The 12176-nt window shown below is 35.1% G+C and overlaps 2 protein-coding genes and 2 pseudogenes across 2 annotated transcripts; 1 reads left to right on the top strand and 3 right to left on the bottom strand.

The window, feature by feature from the left end:
* The first annotated feature begins 2610 nt into the window (after positions 1–2610).
* On the top strand, positions 2611–3950 carry LOC127097292 (embryonic abundant protein VF30.1). The gene is made up of 3 exons (XM_051035796.1): positions 2611–2775; positions 2909–3014; positions 3111–3950. Exons 1-3 carry the CDS (start codon positions 2737–2739, stop codon positions 3770–3772), a joined length of 807 nt encoding a protein of 268 aa, XP_050891753.1. The 5' UTR covers positions 2611–2736; the 3' UTR covers positions 3773–3950.
* A 3720-nt stretch (positions 3951–7670) lies between these two features.
* LOC127093710 (heat shock 70 kDa protein 3-like) lies at positions 7671–8233 on the bottom strand (annotated as a pseudogene).
* Positions 8234–8235: 2 nt separating this feature from the next.
* On the bottom strand, positions 8236–9318 carry LOC127093709 (DNA topoisomerase 2-like; annotated as a pseudogene).
* A 323-nt stretch (positions 9319–9641) lies between these two features.
* Positions 9642–11128, bottom strand: LOC127097297 (40S ribosomal protein S11). Its single transcript, XM_051035800.1, has 6 exons — positions 11117–11128; positions 10991–11031; positions 10795–10895; positions 10043–10187; positions 9860–9949; positions 9642–9732 (listed from the first exon to the last, which is right to left on the bottom strand). The coding sequence occupies exons 1-6, from the start codon at positions 11126–11128 to the stop codon at positions 9642–9644; spliced, it is 480 nt and encodes a 159-aa protein (XP_050891757.1).
* Between the last annotated feature and the right edge of the window lie 1048 nt (positions 11129–12176).

The raw sequence follows: 12176 nt of genomic DNA, 5'->3' as shown, positions 1-12176 counted from the left end.
GCCTCTATAAAAGGGAGTTGAAGATTTGAAGGAAGGTTACCAAACTGTCGAACAATATAATAGAACACATTGAGCGCAAACTTTGAGCTAAAGTTTTATCTGTTTACTGCACAAGCTCTTAAGATTTCTTGTCTCCGTATATCTTATAGATATTAAGTGTTTAAGTATCTTGTGATTGTTGTATCACTTTTATAACTCTGATTGTACATCAAGTATAATTGTAGTATATTCTACTAAACTATTTGTTTAAAGTAGAGAAAGTCTCTTGCTAGTTTGCTTGAGAAAGGGAAGTCTCTTGCTAGTTTTCTTGAGGAGTGGAAGCCGCTTGCTTATGTGCTTGAGCAAAAGTATCTTCCTGGATTGCTTGAGCGAAAGTTTCTTCCTGGTGTGATTGAGCGGTTGAATTTCTTGCTAGTTTGTTTAAGAAAAGTGTAATTAGTTTGATTATAGTGAAAATATTTTGTTGGACAAGGGGACTGGACTACTATCAGTTTAGAAGAGAAGCCAAGATAACTTTATGTGTTGCTTTGTTTATTGCTTCTGAATATTATTCATTCCGCTGCTCTTAACTCTGAGATCAAATTCTGAACTTGTTAAAATTATGAAGTTAGTTGTTCAGAAGCGAAAAAGAATTAACATACACAACCTCCCATTCTTTTGTATTTTTCTCACCTTCAGGACGTACTTATCCCTCGTAATCCCTTGTAATTGTGTGATGACCATAATTAGCTTCCTGCGTGAATACTCGTCTTCTGTTGAAGAAACATGACTTAATTCACCGCACCAATTTCATAAATAATTCGATTGAAAAAGGTTGGGTATGACGTACTTGTTCCTCGTAACCCCTAATTTTTGTGTGATGGCCGTAATTAGCCCACCATTCGAGTATTCGTTAATCACCCAAAAACATTCTCAACACATCAGACTTATTTTTCTCTCCCCCGTACGATCGAAAACCCTTTGCAAAAGAAAATTATTTTATCTGTTTAAGCCTCAAATTATGAGCACATATAACATTTAACTGCTAGAGTGCGATCTAAGCATTCGTTAAATAAAATCAATCAATCAATACATAGTTTTCTACAAAGAACTACGTTGCTTTAAATTTCTCTTTGCACCCGAGGATACGTAGGAGCGAGACCAACAATCTCATCAAGCACCCTAATAAAAAACCTTTTTACGACCTCTTTTCTTTTCCTTATTGAATTTCAAGGTTTATTTGGTTCGCAAATAAAACGAAAAAAAATTTGGAATAAAATTCAATAACTAAAGGCGATTAGATCTTATTTCGACTCCCCTACTCATTCTTATGCATTAATCAAATTTATAATATGTTAAGTATTACGACGAATTAACACGACCATTGCACCTAATTCCTTGGTGTACAACTCACTAATATACACAATAATTCCCTAATTCCTTAGGCCAATTCAGAGTTAAATTAGGCGTTCTGAGTTCGTTATTCAAAAGCTACAACTTATAATTACATATTACTAGTTAATTATTAATTTGAATAATCGCCAGAGATGGGATCAATAGACTAACGATCAGATATCCATACTCATCTAATATTAATTCATGCATTCGTCAATACATAAAATGCATTAAGATCAAGAACAATTAAATATTAACAATGACATAAAACAATTCAATTGACATCAAACAATCATATGACCCAAAGATTTAAAATAGACATGAAAACTGCTTAAAATAAAATTGTAGATATAATAAAAATTATATTTTAGGAAGAATTTAAAGTATTTTCATGTCTATTTGAAAATTATAATTAAACTTAAAATTATTTTATGACCATTTTATTTTAAGCAGTTTTAAAACAGTAAAATATAAATTATTATTTTTATTAAAAAAAGTTGTTTACAATTTAGGAGTGAAAAAATGGAAAGTAGATAGACATTGCCATCTACACATGTTCATATACCATATAAATTTTTTTATGACCAAAGGTATAGATTCGGAAGAGAGAAAGAGTTTTTCATAATGGATTTTGGAAATTAGCAATGGAAATTAGCAATGGAAATATCGGAGACGCTAATGATGAATATATAGTCGAGATACCACGAGATTTGTTGATTATTAACTTTGGTGGTCCACTTTCTACTATTTTTTATTATAATAAGAATGTTATATATGACATTTTAAAAATAGACATCTAGTAAATAAATAAATAAAACGCTTTAAGTATTGTTATAAACTTTTTAATGCAAAGCAAAATATTAACTAAGGCTCAACATATTGAGCTATATTTCATATTATAAAAAAGAAAATAATATTGTCTTTAAATTATACTGTATTTAATAAAAGAATATCTTGAGGCACTTTAATAAAGTATTGGAGTGTTTAAAACAGTTGTGTAAAATAATGCAGTAAATGAGTAAATATTATGCACATGCTATGCTCAAGGAGAATCAAAGTTTGGATAGTAATTAATGGCATCTTCCTGCATGGACGGCATTTGCACAAAAAGTTTGTAAGTTTAGACAAAAACCGAAACCACACACAAACTTTGCAAAGAATGAGGAGATAATGCAATTGTTTTGCATGGATGACACGTGCATAAAGTTTGTTACCACTTGGAGGAATGAATATGACCAATAAGACAAGTTTTGCATGCAATTATAGTGTATGTATTTACCTATAAATAATGAGAAAGTTGTAACAGTTTCATACACACTCCACTAAAGTCTTCACAGTTACCACTTGTTTGTAACTAGCTAAATGGAGTTTTCACATATCACGGTTTTGGCTCTCTTTTGTGTAAGTTATATATTTTCTACTCTATTGTATATATGACGATGTATATTTGTTTATAAGAAGGAATGAGGAAAAAACTCTTTAATCATTTTGAATTCAACACTAATATATAAAATGTGAATTATTATTTTTACAGTTGGCTTTTGTGAGTACCGGTGCCATACCATCCGGAGAAGATTATTGGAAATATGTGTGGCCAAACACTCCTCTCCCGGAGGCTTTTTCAGATCTTTTGCTTCCTTGTTAGTAACATGAATTATATAACGAAATGTTGTCTCATAATAAGACTATTTATCATGGTTTTTGAAGTAATTATAATATGTTGTTTTATGTGGCAGATGGAAAAACTAATAGCCTACCCATTAGAGTCGAAGAATTAAACCAATACTCGACACTTTTTTTTCCACATGATCTTTATCCTGGAAAGAAAATAGTATTGGGTAACACTCAGTCTGTTGCAAAGATGGTGCGGCCATTCACAGAACCAAGACAAGGTGTGACCGATTCCATATGGCTGGAGAATAAAGAAAGACAAAGTTTGGATGACTTTTGTAATAGTCCAACTGCTAAAGGAGAACACAAACATTGTGTATCATCTTTAGAATCTATGATTGATCATGTCATTTCACATTTTAGAACATCAAAGATTAAGGCTATTTCAAGTACCTTTGACAAAAATGAAGACCAATATGTTGTGGAGGAAGTAAAAAAAGTTGGTGACAATGCAGTGATGTGTCATAGATTGAATTTTGAAAAAGTTGTATTCAATTGCCACCAAGTGCGTGAAACAACCGCTTACGTGGTCTCGTTGGCAGCACCTGATGGAAGCAAAGCAAAGGCTTTAACCGTTTGTCATCATGATACAAGAGGTATGAACCCTGAGTTGCTTTACGAAGCTCTCAAAGTTAGCCCTGGAACTGTTTCTGTTTGCCATTTCATTGGCAATAAGGCTGCTGCTTGGGTGCCTAATTATTCTGTTGACCGTCCTTGTGTTATCTAGATGCTAACTTCATGTTCAAACTGGATTTATGTTCAAATAATAAATGTATGTAAGGACAAGTATGATTTTATGTATCCTAAATAAAACAAAGTTAGAACTATGGTTGCAACTTTGTATGTTTCGATAAAATCATTCATGTATGTTTCAATTGCATAATGAAAAATAATTGTATGTTTTATATTCTAGATTATTTATTAGTATGTTTGTTGGTGTACAAGGTGATAAAGATGAAAAAAACAAATAAGAGTAATAATAAATTTCCACTACTTTTAAAAGTTATAAAATGGTTGCACATAGACTGCAAAAAGAATAATAGTACTCACACCGCTCATTTGCTTAAATACAAGTGGGACTTTGTCAACAAGTTTCTGAAAATGAATTAATTCTAGTATCATCATTTAATTCATATTTAGCTTAACAAAACCTAACAATATCAATTTCATCCCTCAAGCGGAGAAATTGATTTGTCTTAATCGACTTTGTTAGAACATCTATCAACTACTTCTGGATACAAGAGAGTGTATAAAGGTTTGAAGTTTCTGGTTGAATACCAACCTGAAACCTAGGGAATAGGGTGGCGGGGATGGTGGTTGTTAGGTTAGAGGGGTGGCCAAAGGGAGCACAGAGGCAGAGAAAGAAGAGAGGGTTAAGAGAGAGTAAGAGTGTAGAAAGAGAAGAAATAGTGAAAATGAGGGGGGAGCGTGGAAATGGATTAAATACACCCCCCCCCAATATGGTGCTAAGTGAGAGACACATGAGTCTCTCCCAGCCAATGAGACTGTTGACTCTGACCAGTCATTATGCATGCGCGTCCATCATGTGCTCCCATTAACTTGTAATCTGAATCCCTCATCTTGATTGCCTTGACTTAGTATGACAATCGCACGACCCTTATGTCATATGCATAGATTCTGTTGAATTGATCCAGCGTCCCTGGATGAGAGTCAACCGTTGACTCTCTTCATTGACCCTCTATCCAGCGCTAGACTTCAAAAGTAAATGTGTCTAGACCCCATTGCTTTTCACAACCCCCCCTTTACCTAGCCCATTACTATTTGAATACAAAGTACACCCCCTACTCTATTAATTTAATTTAATTAATTAAACTTGTTTTCTTAATGAATAATTTTATCAATTAATTTTTATAATTAGAATTTAATCAATAATTTATTAAAATAATTAATTTTAATAATCAAGGATTTACTTTATTTTATTTTTAATTACAAAAAAAATATAAAGTATGTTTTAACGATTAGGGTTTATTAGAATAATTCCGCGATTAATTTTAGGGTTAGTATTTAGTCATTATTAAGATTAATTACGATTTAATCAAGATCATATCAATTTGTCTTCGTCTATTAATCATGTTTATTATTCTCAAATAAAATCAATTATGTATATATATATGTCATTTAATTTGATTTCTAATTAAATTAATTATAATATTTTTGCAAACTAAAAGTTAAACAAAATCAATACCACAAATTCAAATTTTAAGTCCTCTGCCCTTTTGCATTGAGGCATTTTCAAAATCAAACATTTCTCCGCCCTTGATGCGTTGAGAACTTGCAATAATCTAAAAACAATCAAACAAACAAACATTTTCTAGAAGAACTACGGTATTCTGATCCTTAATCTAACATGTAGGTACGTAGGCGTAGAGTCGTATCACTCTAGCGAGTACAATAACCAAAAAACCTTTTTTGTGTCTAACTTTATTAATTAATCGTTTTCTTTAAACAACAGTATTTTCTTTGTAAATAAATACCTTAAGCAAATAATAAATAATATGAGCAAACATTCCCTTAGAAACACAAACTAACCCTAGGATTATATGAGGATCCCATTGAATACAATAGAAGTGAGGGGTTCCTAACACATTCCCCTTACTTAACTGACTCCCGAACCTTAGTGTCTTACCCTTAACTTGAGGTTTTATCATTATTAAAACTACGATTATTAATCCTTTCGAGTTCAACACAATTAAATAAGGGCAACTGTCATACTCCAATTTTGTCCAACCATCTATCTATCCTTTAACTTATTATCGCACCTAGAAAAATGAGAGACACGACTTAGCGAAACGCAATCGCACGCTCGCAATGATGGACTGAACAGAGTCGCCACCGAACTTTATTTATTCCTAAAAAGGAAAGGGGAAATATCGATAAAACCCAAGATAAAATGACAATGATTATGGTCGTCGCAACCAAATCAAGGTTCGGGAGTCGATTACGCAAGGGGAAGGTATTAGCACCCCTCACGTCCGTTGTACTCAACGGGAACCATTAGGTTAGTTGTGCGCGTTAGTGTTAGTTTGAAATGTTAGACTTTAAGTTATCAGGTGGGAAAGAAAGAAAGGATGAGAGGAGAATGTTTTTTGGATTTTTTTGACGAAGGACTAAACCTAAGTTTTTTTATTAGTGGGCCTGACAAGATTTACAAATCTTGCTCCTACGTATCTCAATAGAGAAATCAAGGCTTACGTAGTTCTGGGTAGAAAATGTTTGTTTGTTGGTCGATTTTAGCGAAAGCTATATTATATTAATCGACGAAAACATTGTTTTACCCAAAACAGATGAGGAGCGGACGTATACCACACATCGAGTGGATTTACAAATCATCATTCGGAAAAACATCACTTATCTCGACTCAACAATCATGGCCGAAACATTGCTTTGCATCACCTTAAGACAATATATCTTTCGTTTATGAAAAAGGTTTTTGATTAGTCGCACGGCGGCGAGAAAATAGTTTGATTGGTTGGGTGTATTTTTGAGTAATGGCGAGAACTTGGATGAGCGAGATATCCATCTCGAATCCTAGTCTCAGGAGTGCACGGTATACACCATGGTCCATTTCCATCTTTATTGACAAAAGTGTTTAATAAAGAATTAAGTGTTTTAAATTTGATTGAGAAAGGGTTTGAAGAAACCGCATTGACAATTTTAAATGATGGCGAGAGCTAAGATAGACGAGGCATCCACCTCAAATCTTAATCTCAGGAGTGCACGGTATACACCATGTTCCATTTCCATCTTTATTAAAAGAGGTTAAGATCGGAATTAAGTATTTTGGAATTTGAAAGACGAGTACTTGTGACTTGCAAGCTCTTACAGCTTAGGTCTAATACTCGGGACTACGTCTGGACATTCCACCCAGGCAGTTTGTTTCTTTCCAATTTGTTAAGAAAATGGTTTGAATATTTACGAATGTTTTGGAGGGAAGACGAATATGCATGGCTTGCAAGCTCTTACAGCTTGAGCCTAATATTCGGGATTACGACTGGATATTCCATCCAGGTAATCTTTTTCTTCCAACTTCAATAAGAAGATGGTTTGAGATATTTACAGGTGTTTTGGAGAGAAGACGAATATTTATGGCTTACAAGCTCTTACAGCTTGAGCCTAATATTCAGGATTATGACTGGATATTCCATCCAGGATAATCTTTTTCTTCAAATTTTAAAGAGAAAAAGGATTTGGCGATTTCAGAAAATAAATCGGTGGAGTTCTCAATCATTCAATTTTTATTGTTCACTCTCAAAATGAATTTGAAATCAAATGAATAAATAAGTGATCAAATAATTAAAAACAAATTATAAATATAAAAAGAATATGCACGTATATGAGATGCAGATTTTAATGAGAAAAAGGATTTGGCGATTTCAGAAAATAAATCGGTGGAATTCTCAATCATTCAATTTTTATTGTTCACTCTCAAAATGAATTTGAAATCAAATGAATAAATAAGTGATCAAATAATTAAAAACAAATTATAAATATAAAAAGAATATGCACGTATATGAGATGCACAAGCAATTAAAGGATGTTAAAATGAAATTAGGGCCCAAAGCCCATTCCACAATTAAATCCCTAGCTCTAATAATAAAACAAAATTAAAATGAATAATAATAATGAGAGTTGATAGGGGAGTAGAAATCAATTCCCTCAAATAGAGAGTCAATTTCAATGGTAGTCTGGGTAGTAGATGAAAGAGTTATTTTCGCCCTCTCACATGCAGTCCTCAATCGCCTGAGTGCCCTAGGGTTACCGCTGATGTCCTTCTTGTTCTTTCTCTTGAACTCTTGAACAAAATGGTTCACCATTTTATTATCAAAATCCTCACCTCCAAGATGGGTGTCTCCGGCAGTGGCTTTCACCTCAAAGATACCCTCTTCAATAGTAAGCAAAGAGACATCAAAAGTACCACCACCAAGGTCAAAAATCAAGACATTCTTTTCACCAACACTTGTTGATTTCTTTTCTAGCCCATATGTGATGGCAGCAGCAGTGGACTCATTGATGATTCGCATGACATTAAGACCAGCAATAAACCAACATCCTTGGTAGCTTGACGTTGAGAATCAACAAAGTAAGCAGGGACAGTAACAACGACATTCTTAATTGTAGAGCCAAGGTAAGCTTCAGCAATCTCACGAATCTTCATCAGAACCATTGAAGACCATCAGCAGTCTCAATGATAAACTCGGTGAAAAAAATATTCGTGAGCTCAGCACCATCACCATTCCGTCCACCGGTAGTTTTCTTCACATTATCATCATGGTTACTACTAGTAAGAAGGTGACCGAAGATCAACTCAGGAACATAAATCTTCTCCTCCTGATGAATCTCAATCGGAACACCGTCGCCGTTGTTGTAAACAGAAACCGCGTTCGCTTCCGGATCTATCGTAACCTTCAACGAATCCATAGACGGATCTCTCTGTTATTATCGGCCGCGTTAACGAGGATCTCGTCGAAGATCTTCAAGAGTCCGGGAACATACGAACAGCACGGTGAACCATTTCATCGTTTTCGTAAACCCAGAGATCTGAGTGTGTTTTTTCAATTGAACCGACGTAGGTATCCGGACGGAGGAGAATGTGTTCGAGCTGTGTTTTCTTTTGGTACATTTATTCGATTGTTTTTCGAAGGAATGCACTACAACAAACAAGACCTTAGACATCGCTTTTTTTAGCCTTAGACAGCGCTTTAAAGCGCTGTCTAAACCTCCGCTGCTAAAGGTTTAGACAGCGCTTTTTTAAATCTTAAAAGCGCTGTCTAAGCCCCCCCCCCCCCCCCTTAGACAACGCTTTGGCCAAAAGCGCTTTATAAGACCCTCTTATTTTAAATTTTTTAGGTATACCTTAGACAGCGCTTTTGAAAAGCGCTGTCTAAGCCCCACCCCCTTAGACAGCGCTTTGGCCAAAAGCGCTTTCTAAGACCCTCCTATTTTAATTTTTTTAGGTATACCTTAGACAGCGCTTTTCAAAAAGCGCTGTCTAAGCCCCCCCTTAGACAACGCTTTTGCCTAAAGCACTTTCTAATCCCCCCCTTAGACAGCGCTTTTTACAAAAGCGCTGTCTTAGGTATACGAAAATTTTTGAAGCTTTTGTTTTAAACCACATTTTTTCCAGGTTTAGGGTTTAAATTAAAAAATATTTTTAATTTAAAACACATCCCACAAACTCAATTCAACCCATAACTGAACGGATCGGACAGTTTTGACAACAAAATTGAAAATCCGTCGAAGAACCCAACCCATTGAAATTTGATAAGGCTGGGTAATGGGTTCTGTAAACTAAGGTTCTATGTTGGATCACATAGACTTGTTTAAAATACTAAACAGTAATTTAGGGGGAATTTTCTGTCCAAAATTCAAAATATTTGAAACTAGTATTCAATAACCAAAATAAGATCATGCCCAGTAAAATAAATATAATTAAAATATCTTTTATCAAATCACAGTACAGAACTTCAAAAGCAAACAAAAATTACCAAAACTGATAAGAACTTCACCATACAGAAATCGGGAATTACTTTCAACATAGATGATAAAATCTCTATACTAAGAGTGCCAACCAAATCTCATATGCCAGAAAATGCCTTCTTTGCACCACTGGATGATCCAGCTGGGATGACTTTCAATACATTGAACCTCACTGTCTTGGAGAGTGGCCTATAGAAGTGGCACAAGTAAAGGCTTAGTCACACACATACATATACCAATATCTATATGATAATATACTAAAATAAAAGTATCTATGGGTTAATACAGAAATGATAGAATTCTGCTAGAGTTTCACCTGCATTGACCAATAATGACATGATCACCTTCCTTAACACGGAAGGCAGGTGACACATGAGCTGGAATGTTGGAATGCCTCTTCTCATACCTAAGTAGAGCACGTAAGGAAAAAGGTTTTACAAATTATGTTTATCCAAGCATGCAAATTAAAAATGAAGAGCATGCCATTAAAGGAGAATACCTCTGATATTTCTTAATGAAGTGAAGATAATTCCTCCTGACAATAATAGTCTGATTCATTTTGGCACTGTGACAGGTTCCGGCTATGATACGACCATGGATGGAAACATTGCCAGTGAATGGACACTTCTTGTCAATAAAGGTTCCTGTATTTGAAATTCAAAGGTCATTTCTGTATTAGAAGCAGAAATAAAATAACCATAACCATATAATCATACAGAGATATATTAAGAATAGTCTGCCTCTATATATTGAGACCATTATTCTGTTTGCAATTAACACTTTCATGAAGCAAGATACAAGCATTTACATTTGCCCCACATATATACCAATTCTTTCAAAATAGATACCAAAACCATTCATTAAAAAGCAACACCTAATAACTTGAACAAGTATTGAGGATTTCTAAGCACATCATAGAGACCCGAGACCTCAATACTTCCAATAGGAATACAATACAAAACACACAACAAAAACAGAGTTGGCAACCTCACAAGTATGAAATCATAGAAAAATATAGAGATGTAATTAAGCATCCACTACACAAATCCAAAATGCTCTAGTAGTATTCTATTGCATTATTTCTATCTTTCTCTAATTTTGATTTGCATCAATTCGCTATCAAAGTGTGTTCATCACTCATCTCCTTCAAAAGGCTACATTTATACATTCAAAACCAAACATCAACACACTCTCGAAGACACTCCATATATATACAAACACTGAGATATATAAATACAGAGAGAAAGGAACCTTCGATGGCTTCTTTGGGGGTCTTGAATCCAAGACCAACAGATTTCCAGAAGCGATTTCCACCTTTACCGGGCCTCTTCCCCTTACCAGATTTCTTCGAGCTACGAAATTGAGCAAAAACAACAAACAAATATGGATCAACAATCATCACAGTTAAAAACAAAACACACATTGAGATATGAAGTGCTGAATATACCATAAAAACACTTTGGGTTGTTTGAGATAAGCCTTCTCAGTCTATAACAGATTAAAAAATACACATCAATGGAAAATCGAAACATAGCAGAATGAAAAAACGAAAAACGAAGCAACAAGAAGTTACTTGTTCAGCCATGGTGGAATTGCGGAGGAGGGATTTGGTGAAGCCGCACGCACTGGAAACCTTCTCGCTCAGATTTTTGGTAGAGGATGAGAAACCCTAACCTGATTGTTATATGTCTACCCGGTCAAAGCTTAAACCTAAACCTGATTGTTCTAATTTTTTTTTAATTGAAAGACTTTAAACAGCGCTTTCTCAAAAGCGCTGACTAAGGTCTATATTTAAAAGCGCTTTCTAAAAGCGCTGTCTAAAGGGGGGTCTTAGACAGCGCTTTCTAAAAGCGCTGTCTAAGACCCCCCCCCCCTTAGACAGCGCTTTCATTATTTTTTTAGAACATTTTCCGTGTTTTATTTTTATTTTAACCTTAGACAGCGCTTTCTTTTAAAAGTGCAGTCTAAGATGCGCTGTTAAAAAACCTTTTTGGCGTAGTGATGTTAGCGGCGTTGCTGGTTTGGAGAGGGCGTTTTTCGTGGTGGTTGGTGGTGGTTGTGTTTGGAGTGGTGAAGACGGATGATTTTGACGGTAAATGGTGGGTTTGCGGCGGCTTGAGGGTTTGCTCGCAGGATTGTTGGTGTCGTTAGGTGGAGGTGAGGACGAACGACGATAAAAACGCGAACGGTGGAGAAGAATGAAGGGTGGAGATTGGAGGTTGAGGAAGCATTAGGTTTGTGGTTGCCAGCGCGGTGCTTTTCCGGAGGATTGAGAGTGGAGGGAGCAGGTGGAGAGAGATGGAGGGTGAGGAGGATGGTGATTTTGTGAGTGTGTGTTGTTGTATGAGTTCTGGCAGTGTCTGTTAATGTTTTTGTTGGACTACACGTGGGGGTATCCGGTTGTTGGTAGGTGGAGAGTGAAGAGAGAGGGCATTTGGGGTCTGTGCCGCTAGGCATCTGTTGGTTTTCTTCTTTCATTCACCAGCATCTTTAGTATTTATAGTGTCAAACTAGGGTTATTAATTTGAGACAAATACCAAAATGCCCCTCTTTTCAAAGTTTTAGAACAAAATGAGTTTTAAGAACTAATTAAAATTAAATTAAATCATTCTAACAAAAAAACTATATTAAAC

Source organism: Lathyrus oleraceus, chromosome 6, assembly GCF_024323335.1.
Source record: "Lathyrus oleraceus cultivar Zhongwan6 chromosome 6, CAAS_Psat_ZW6_1.0, whole genome shotgun sequence".
NCBI classification, from domain to species: Eukaryota; Viridiplantae; Streptophyta; class Magnoliopsida; order Fabales; family Fabaceae; genus Lathyrus; species Lathyrus oleraceus.
Note: the sequence above shows the minus strand (reverse complement) of the source record. Positions and strands in the feature narration are given on the sequence as shown.

Bases quoted from the DNA above. Each gene is read 5' to 3' on its own strand.
- LOC127097292 (XM_051035796.1), top strand. From the start codon at position 2,737: ATGGAGTTTTCACATATCACGGTTTTGGCTCTCTTTTGT. The intron at 2,776-2,908 runs GTAAGTTATATA...TTATTTTTACAG, and splicing joins CGGTTTTGGCTCTCTTTTGT to TTGGCTTTTGTGAGTACCGG. The intron at 3,015-3,110 runs GTTAGTAACATG...TTTATGTGGCAG, and splicing joins TTCAGATCTTTTGCTTCCTT to ATGGAAAAACTAATAGCCTA.
- LOC127097297 (XM_051035800.1), bottom strand. The intron at 9,950-10,042 runs GTATTCTCCTTT...TGCTCTACTTAG, and splicing joins TTCATTAAGAAATATCAGAG to GTATGAGAAGAGGCATTCCA. The intron at 9,733-9,859 runs GTGAAACTCTAG...CCACTTCTATAG, and splicing joins GTCATTATTGGTCAATGCAG to GCCACTCTCCAAGACAGTGA.